The 10,017-nt window shown below is 41.3% G+C and overlaps 1 protein-coding gene across 1 annotated transcript; it reads left to right on the top strand.

The window, feature by feature from the left end:
- Positions 1-5,858: 5,858 nt before the first annotated feature.
- Positions 5,859-9,441, top strand: cetn3 (centrin 3). Its single transcript, XM_079179523.1, has 5 exons — positions 5,859-5,988; positions 6,885-7,020; positions 7,691-7,805; positions 7,893-8,084; positions 8,863-9,441. The coding sequence occupies exons 1-5, from the start codon at positions 5,972-5,974 to the stop codon at positions 8,904-8,906; spliced, it is 504 nt and encodes a 167-aa protein (XP_079035649.1). The 5' UTR covers positions 5,859-5,971; the 3' UTR covers positions 8,907-9,441.
- The last annotated feature ends 576 nt before the right edge of the window (positions 9,442-10,017 follow it).

The raw sequence follows: 10,017 nt of genomic DNA, 5'->3' as shown, positions 1-10,017 counted from the left end.
CCAGCTGTGGTCTCTGCAGCTTAAAGGCTCGTCACAGTAACAGGCTGTGAAGACGGACCGGGCCCAGAACCAGACGTCAAACAGTTTAGTCTCACAGCTTCTCCGGGTTCTCGAGGACGTTACTAAAACATTTTACACATTACAACATTACAAACAATAAATGATCCTGTAATCGCTCAGCTTTCCTCTGGAGACTTTGTCAGTATTGTGTAATAGACATAAAAGTCAAAGTAAACTGTTTTACTATTATATCTGATGTATTTGTAATGTGAAATAATATGATTCACAAACCCACTCTGCAGCTCCTTTCAGCTCTACGGAGCATTTCAGTGTTTTTCAGCTCATTTAGTTCAGTGTGGCTTTGTGGCACAAAGGCAGTAGAACTGCCTGTGCCAAAGCACACTGACTGTAATCCTGCGGGCTTATTGTTGGAATGCTGCTAAGCATTCCACGTATTGTTATCCTCTTCTTTATTCCTCTTTTTATTATTGTTGGAATGCTGTCAAGCATTCCAACTATTGTTATCCTGTTTCTTTATTCCTCTTTTTATATTTCTTCCGTCCCTATTCTTTGAAACGCATCTTCTTCTTCATATTTTAAGCTACAGAAACCGTTCAACTATCAAAATGTTCAGCTCTTTAAGGACATTTATGCTATGTCTCTTCATATTTCTAATCTTTAAACTTTTTGAATTATTAAGCTTTTTGCAACTTTTTTTTGAATGGGTTTCTATGGAGAATATTTTCAAATACTTCAAATAATTCTTCAACTTTCAAATCCTTCAACTTCCTCATACTTTCAGCTACAGACACCATTTCAACTTTAAAATACTGAGAACATCTTAAGCTATTATTGTATGTTATAATCTTTTTGATATCTTTTATACTTTTTGAACTGTCCCATTTTAACTTTTATGACTTTTTCAGTCCTTTTCTGCCTTTATAATGGGTGTGTATTGCCCAGCTTAGAGTGCGTGATGTCACCGCTAGAGTGAAGAGCAGCTTCAGATTCTTATGAAAAAAATATTTGTCTTTTGCCTTTGCCTCCACAATTTTCACTCTTCATATATATTTTAATGATCTTGAAGTAGCTAATCGTGTCGTTGTCGTACACAAGTGACCACTTACTTGTTTGCGTCTTCACATGTATCACATGTATCATGTATCATGTATCACATGTATCACATGTATCATGTATCATGTATCATGTATCATGTATCGCAGGTGGTTTTTATATTTACAGGGACAGCTGTGGCAGTAGGTATAATGTTTTCTGGGATGTCCGATATCTCAGGACTTCACACTCGCATGATGACAACTTCACAGACGTTGTGTAGTAGACTCAAATGATAAAGTGTTGACGCGGATGTTCACTGCAACTTAACTGGTTGTTGGAGGAAAGTTTCTATTCTATGAAGTATCTTAAGTCTAGTTTATTCAACTCACTTAAAATATATCGTTCTGTAGTGAAGAAACATGCACGATTGTTCTTCCTGCTTGATAAGAAATGAGATGCGTTCATCAGGATGCGGTGAATCTGCAGCTTTCTGGGCCGTAAAAGCCCAAAACCAGCCTCCTGCGTTTCTCCCGCCCACTCTGCTGAAAACGAGTCCATTAACTGCTCCGTGGTCTCGGTCAGCGAGCTTTACAGCAGAAGGTTAAAGTAATAAAGAGTTGAAAAGGTCAGCGATCACACTGTCAGCTGAACAAGAGCTTCCTCTGAGGGACTAAATCTTGTTGGGAACTTAATGAGCTTCGGAATAAGCGGTTGTCATGTGATGGACCTGAGAGAGCTCTGACGGGACTTTTAGGCTCCACTGCGTGGACAATAATGTGATGTGGACACAAACATTCCACCTGTTCATTGAGGACATATGTGTGTATCTGAATGATGAGTTATCTGGTTTATCTCGAGGCCAAAGATCTTCAGAGTCAGCTTGTGTGATTTGGTTGAAGTGGACAGTGAGTCCTATTTTCTTTAACCATCAAAAACAGGAACGGCTTCGTCTCAAAAGAACAGAAGAATGATCCGTCCATCCATCGTCTCCTGCTTATCCAGAGCCGGGTCACGGAGGTTTATGAGGGTATTCCAGACGTTCCCTCTTCCCACCAACGTTTTCCATCTCATCCTGATAAACCCTCAGGCTTTCCGAGGCCAGACCAGATATACATCTAGTCCCTCCAGCGTGTTCTGGGTCTACTCCGGGGCCTCTTGTTCGACGTGCCTGGGAAACTTCTAAAGGGAGGAGGATCCTGATCAGATGTTGAACCACCTTTCCATTAACCCTCACTGGTGAACAAGACCATGAGATACTTGAACTCCCTTGTTTGAGGCAGTGACTCACTCCCAACCAGGCGGCAACCTTCAGTTCTGCCGAGTGAAGTCGGTTCTTCACGTGTTAAAGCTGCGTTCTCTCTAGTGTCCACCAGGGGGCGACTCCTCTGGTTGTATAGAAGTCTATGAGAAAATGACTCTACTTCTCTCTTGATTTATTACCTCAGTAAACATTGTAAACATGAGTTTATGGTCTCAATCTCTAGTTTCAAGTCTTCTTCAATACAGCATGATGTTCATTTAGTAAATGATGGTCCATTTAGAGTCAAACAGACCATAAAGCAGGGGATGCTTTAGGGGCGGGGCTACACAGTGATTGACAGGTCTCTACGTCACTCCTCCTCAGCCCAGATGTGGTCACTTCCTGTTCACTGGTTGGAAAAGAAAGGACTCTGCACTCTGATCCTGGTCTGTATGAATTCTGCAGACTCGACACAGTTTGATTCACTAAACCACGTGCATGAATACAAACGGCCTCCACTCTTCTGGTTTCACACTTTCCATCTGATGTTGGAACTCGGCTGCAGATTTGTTCCCGTTCACCCACCAGAACGTTCCGGCGTTAAAACGTTTCATCATCTATTGAATCTCCTCCGTGAGAGTCAGGGCGTTGTAATATTCTGAGACCAGAGACACACGACTGTAGTCATTCAAACACTGAGTGAGGTTCAGGAATGACATCAGGGTCGGGCTGAAGACGAGTACGTAAAGTCAGTAAAATATAAAACACGTCACACATGAAGAAGTCAAACGTGAGTCTGAGCTGCAGAGGAGAACAGGCCGCCCGTGTGCAGGCCGGGGGGACAGGGGGGTCTTTGTGCTGGTTCAGGGTGGGGTTCAGGTTTTAATGACACATATATGCCAAACACTGAGACTTTGACATGCTGCAGCCCCCCCCCCCCCCCCCCCCAACCCCCCCCCGTAGTGAGCTCCATTCACAACTCAAGGTTCCACGTTTATTGTTCACATCTTTGACTTCTATGAACAAATGTACAAATCCTGAAAAAAATGTTAGAAAAAAAGCATCATTCTACTTCAACTGACTTTTACAACAGTTAATACTTTACTTTAATTACTTTATTTAACTTTAAAATAGTTTTGTAATTCATACATTTTATTGTTTGAATGTCTTGTTTTCTGTCTTCTGTTGAAAGTCAGAACGTTTTGATCGAGTTCATGTTTTAGTTTTTAGTATTTTAACTCGGTCAGTAAATGATACGAGGAGTTAATAATAATAATAATAATAATAATAACAATAATAATAATAATAATAATAATAATAATAATAATAATAATAATAATAATAATAATAATAATAATAACACAAAGAATCTTTTTGATCTGAAAATGACTCGTTTATTCTAAGCTGCACATTTACAGGTTTGTTCCTAAAAGCTCAGTTCTGCTCCGTCTCTGAAGAGCTGAACAACGCAGACTTGTGTTCACGACCATCAGTGAGTCATTCACCGTCTGCAGCTCAGACCTCCTGCAGGGCCCTGATCCAGGACTTCAGTAGACCTCCTTAAGTGGACTGAATCAGCTTCTGTTCCGAGTCCGAACAGAAGCTGCTTTCTGAGTTTACACCAGCGCACACACACACACGAGGCGTCCTGAGAAGAAGCAGCTCTGTGCAGAGTAACCCCCCCCCCCCCCCCCCCACGTTCACCTCGGCAACAAGACGAGAGTTCAAGGCCGGAGCAGAAACACAGAAGAAGAACCAGCTGCAGTTCAAACACGGGACAGCAGCAGAGTCTGACCTCACACACACTGTTACATCTTTAACACACTTTATTTAATGAAGCGGTGGTTTTGATCCAGACTGAATCCTCTCATCATCCTCATCATCCTCATCATCATCATCATCATCCTCATCATCATCATCATCATCCTCATCATCATCATCATCCTCATCATCATCATCATCATCATCATCATCCTCATCATCATCATCATCCTCATCATCATCATCATCCTCATCCTCATCCTCATCATCCTCATCATCCTCATCATCATCCTCATCCTCATCCTCATCCTCATCCTCATCATCCTCCTCATCATCATCATCATCCTCATCATCCTCATCCTCATCATCATCATCATCATCCTCATCCTCATCCTCATCATCCTCATCATCCTCATCCTCATCATCCTCATCCTCATCCTCATCATCCTCATCATCCTCTGGTTCAGATGACGTTGTGTCCCGTCGGTCACTGCCTCCCTCTGCACGTCTGCACTGAGTGATGCGCAGCGACGCACACTTTAACACACTCGAGGTAGAAATACACATTTTATGTTTATTTTACTATTTGTCTGTTTGCGTCTGTAGATTTCTTCTAAATTCACAAAATGTTACACAAAGTGACTACAAAGAGAAACACAACTAAAGACACACAAAGACACGAAACAGCCACAAAGATGCAAACAACAGCACGACTCTGACCTCTCTGTGTCCTTGGAGGTTTTGAGGCCTGTTGGCTCCGTTGTCTCCTCATCCGTCCATGAAGAGCAACAGTCCACATTAATGAGGACGACGTGAGCTCTGTGGATTATTTATCTGCTTCTGAATCTCATGTTTTCAAAGCTGTAGAATCTGTCTTTCAGCAGCTGTAGCTTCTACTTGAGGAGATCCTCTTCCTCACTGAATGTTGTCATCCTGCGTTTGTTAAAAAGTCGTTTGGATTTAAAGATGTGTTAGTTCAGGATTTGTTTCTTTTAGTTTTGTTGGTGGTTGAAGACGGAGAGCAGCAGAGCAGATGAAACGTTAAATGAGGCGACGTCATCGTTGAGTTTTGTTGTGCGTACTTAGAGATCACCAGAGAGAGAGAGAGGAAGAGTGGAGGAGGAGGAGGAGGAGGAGGACGAGCTCCAGTGACTCTCGGCCTCTATCATCAGCGGCCACATGTGAGACGGGAGACGCTCTGAGATAAGCTCAGGTTCTGGACTTCACTTCACTGTCGCTGCTGCTGAGAACGCTCTGTGGGAAACAAGTGGAAAGGATGTCGTGGGTCAACAAGGGAGGGACGAGTCTGAAGAGTTGATGAGGACAGGAAGGAGTGGAACGCTGCTCCAGATATCACAGTCTCCTCACGGAGGATTTATCCACAGGAAGTGTGAGGAAACAGACGTCAGAATATATTTGATATTATGAGAGTGGCACTAAATACGATAAAGACAAAGGAACAACATCCAGTATTTATTTTAATTTTTAATATCTTTTTTAATCTGCTGCTAACAATTATCGTCATTGTTGCCAATAATCTTCTCCCCCTCTATCTCCCCCTCTATCTTCCCTCTTTCTCCCCCTCTATCTCCCCCTCTTTCTTCCCCTCTACACTGTAGTATTTCCACTTTTTATCTGAGTACTCTTGTAATAATTAACCTCTGAATGATGTGAGACTGAACTACCTCCACCAGGTGGCAGTAGCTCAACACTAAGGATTCAATCTGCCTTTAAACGTCAAAGAAGAAGAAGAGGAACGAACAGCTCTGACGCGAACCAATCACAGATCACCATACGGCTGCCTAGTGACCAGCGACCAACAGGAAGCTTCTCCGTGAGCGCGGCTCTGTGTTGTGGTGTTTATCGATAATAACGTGTTGTTTTATCGCTTTAACGTTTTTAAACCCTCCCAAAATGAGTCTGTCTTTAAGGTAAACCTTTCTGTCTCAGCTGCTACTGTTACTTTATTCAACACAGTTCATTTTAACGCGGCAAAGCTTAGCTCCGAGACGTTAGCTAGCGTTAGCATGTTTAGCTTTCCTCCTCCGTGTTAACGGTATGTGATGCTAACTAGCTAGCTAGCTGCTCCTGTAGCGTCCTTATTTTCCTCCTCACTGTTTTATTAACTGTCACGTTTAGGTCTAGTTGGAATTACAAGTGGTGGAAAGTACATTTACTTTAGTACTTCATATACATTTTACTGATACATACTTTTACTTAAGAATATGTTTTGAATGCTGGACTTTTACTTGTAGTGTAGTATTTTCACAGTGTGGTATTACTACTTCTGCCTCTATCTCTCTCTTTCTACCCCTCTTTCTGCCTCTATCTCTCTCTTTCTACCCCTCTTTCTGCCTCTATCTCTCTCTTTCTACCCCTCTTTCTGCCTCTATCTCTCCCTCTATCGGCCTCGCTGTGGTTTCGGTATACAAAAATGTGTGAAACTAGAGGATTACTTTCATGAAAAGGTATCTTATTGACAGGAGTATTAGTACTAGTATCGGTATTAGTACTCAGGCAGACATATAGACTATAAAACCAAACAACTTCACAGTACTCAAAATGTTTGAGTAACACTGATTACCTAAGAATAGTTAAGTAATGGCAATATTTCCTTAAAGTAAATATTCAGTTAACTTCATTTGTTTAAGTTCTCTGAACCTAAATACAATGTTTCTATTTTTTGTGTAAACGCAATAGTTTGTATCACAGCGATCTTAAAAACACATGTGAATACTATCTTTGGTATCAGCTGCTATAAGTATTTATAAGTATAATACAAACGTGTGAAGTAGAATTTGGTGAAACTGTCGTCTGTGTTTTCCAGAACTGAACTTCCTGTCGACAAAACGAAGCGCAAGAAGCGGAGAGAGCTCAGCGAGGATCAGAAACATGAAATCAAAGAAGCCTTCGAGCTGTTCGACACCGACAGAGACCAAGAGATCGATTACCACGAGCTGAAGGTGAGTCACGACGGACCGATATCAAAGACCAACGTAACGTAACGAAGCACTTCAGTCTACGTACGTGTGGCTGTAACTACAAGTTACACAGAAGACGATGAATTTTATCGCTGCTCTTGTTTCAGGCGGAGAAACCAAAAGTTTATTCTTAAAGAAATGATGCAGAATATCTCGATATAGATCACAATAAAGCACGTTTTCTAGTAAATACAATAAAAAAGTATATTTTTGTCTCCTGTGTGAATTAAGTATCTGACTAATGAAAAGTGCGGAGTGTTTTTTCGTTAAATTTAAATGTTTTAAAAATACATAAATATTTCCAGATATTCACTGACTATGTTTACATTCATACACAAGTTGAAGAGTTATTAAATTAACATTTATTTAAAGTAGTTTGATTTAACCACACAAGCAGAATTCTTCTCAATTCTTTTGAGGAATTTTTGTTTATTATCAATTTATGTTATTTAACACGATATATATATATATTTAACACGATATATATATATATATATATATATATACAGATGTAGATTATGATTTCATCTCCATGTGATTCCATTGAAAGATGATAAATTATAATATTGAATTATTTCATAAACTCATGATATAACTAACGGGTTAATATGTGTTCCATGTAAACATACTTCTTGATTATGTTCCCTAACAGGTGGCGATGCGTGCGCTCGGCTTTGAAGTGAAGAAAGTGGACGTTCTGAAGATTCTCAAAGACTACGGCAGAGAGGGAAACGGGAAAATATCATTTGAGGATTTCAATGAAGTCGGTACGTTTTTTTTTTTTTGTGTCTTCGGCTTCAACGCGACGCCCGTCAAGCGAATCCTAAAAAACATGTCGGCGTGTTTCTCCGCAGTGACCGACCGCATCCTGGAGCGAGACCCGAAGGAGGAGATCACGAAGGCCTTCAAGCTGTTCGACGACGACGAGTCCGGAAAGATCAGCCTGAGGAACCTGAGACGAGTCGCTCGAGAACTCGGAGAGAACGTCAGCGACGAGGAGCTGCGCAGCATGATCGACGAGTTCGACGCCGACGGAGACGGAGAAAGTGAGTAGATCGGTGCAGAGTAACCGTGTTGTGTTAGTACTACGAGTAGCAGACTGTAGAGAAGAAGTGGACGTAGTCGTCGTGGTTTTAAAGCCTCGAATTCTGCGTTTGGGCCGTCGCCATCTTGGTTTTTTAGCAACCAGTGAACAGGAAGTGACCACATCTACACGTACCTCTGCTAGAGACCTGTCAATCACCGTGTAGCCCCGCCCCTAAAGCATCCCCTGCTTTATGGTCTGTGTGACTCTAAATGGACCATCATTTACTAAATGAACATCATGCTGTATTGAAGAAGACTTGAAACTAGAGATTGAGACCATAAACTCATGTTTACAATGTTTACTGAGGTAATAAATCAAGAGAGAAGTAGAGTCATTTTCTCATAGACTTCTATACAACCAGAGGAGTCGCCCCCTGGTGGACACTAGAGAGAATTCTAACTGCACGCTCACAAACAAACGGTCACATATTCAACTATTTCGATGTTACTCTGCAGCCCTGCCTGGATTCGTCAGTGAGTCCTCAGAGTGTTTGCTGGTTCTCTTTGTCTCGTGTGATAATAAGCTGAATATATTTGGGACATTTGAAGACGTCGCTGCGACCTTTAGCAGATTAAAACAGACATTTCTTACTATTTTCTATTTTTAAAATGAACCGTTTCATCAGCTAAATAACCTGCAGATTATTCATAATGAAAATAAATATAACTGTTGTCTGTGTTCGTGACGCTAGAAGAATACGAGCTTTAATGTGAAGTTTCCTTCTGAACTCCTTCCAGTAAACCAGGAGGAGTTCCTCTCCATCATGACCGGAGACTCCTGACCAACGACCGGACCGACTGATCGTCCACGTCGGGAGAAAGTTAGGGAACGAGTCACCTGACGTGGACTAGAACGACTCTGACGTGGACTAGAAGGACTCTGACGTGGACCAGAAGGACTCTGACGTGGACTAGAAGGACTCTGACGTGGACTAGAAGGACTCTGACGTGGACCAGAAGGACTCTGACGTGGACTAGAAGGACTCTGACGTGGACCAGAAGGACTCTGACGTGGACTAGAAGGACTCTGACGTGGACTAGAAGGACTCTGACGTGGACCAGAAGGACTCTGACGTGGACTAGAAGGACTCTGACGTGGACCTGAGGACTTGTTGATATCGTGTCGTTGTCTTTTTTTACGTGATTCTGTCTGATTGTAAACGTGGAGAATCTCTCTGACTTGATGAAGATGTTTGACTGGAGGAAGAGTCGCTCACACACATCTCACTCTGTCGTGTTTGTCTGCTCGTATTTACAGTTCACACAACGTGAATGTTTGAATGTGATGTTTATTTTGTGCAAAAATAAATGTGTTTACCAGCAAGTCTTTTCTCAACACTTTATTATTTATATTTATGTTCCACCAAAACCCTCTTCAACCCCAACGGTCATGTGGTATAAATATAAATATATATATATATATATATATATATATATATATATATATATATAAAGTAAATGTCTGAAGTTAAACTGAAGGTGAAACATGGATCAGGTTTATGATTCCTGATGAATTTGTCGACACATTTTGTGATTTTAGTGAAACATCTGTGATAATAATAATAATACATTTTATTCATACAGCGCTTTAAAAGACACTACGTGGTAAAAACAAACAACAAAAGCATTTATAATCAGAACAGAATCCATCGTGATGAGATGTGACTCATCGTTCATGTTCCCCTGAGGATGATCCTCTGATCTCTAACGTGTGACGTGTTGACGTGGTTTTATAGTTGTGTTGCGTGTTTGTGGTCTTTGTGACTCTTTGAAGTTGTTTTGTGTCTCTTTGTAGTCGTGATGCGCTTCTTTGTAGCTCTTTTGCCTCTTTGTTTTGCGTGTATTTGAGGTCGTTGTTGAAGCCTTCTTTATTAATCTGAATGTGTGCGTTGT

This window comes from Pholis gunnellus (assembly GCF_910591455.1).
Source record: "Pholis gunnellus genome assembly, chromosome: 18".
NCBI lineage: Eukaryota > Metazoa > Chordata > Actinopteri > Perciformes > Pholidae > Pholis > Pholis gunnellus.
Note: the sequence above shows the minus strand (reverse complement) of the source record. Positions and strands in the feature narration are given on the sequence as shown.

Coding starts and splice junctions, on each gene's coding strand:
- cetn3 (XM_079179523.1), top strand. Junction 7,806..7,892: donor TGAGGATTTCAATGAAGTCG/GTACGTTTTTTT, acceptor GTTTCTCCGCAG/TGACCGACCGCATCCTGGAG. Junction 8,085..8,862: donor CGCCGACGGAGACGGAGAAA/GTGAGTAGATCG, acceptor AACTCCTTCCAG/TAAACCAGGAGGAGTTCCTC.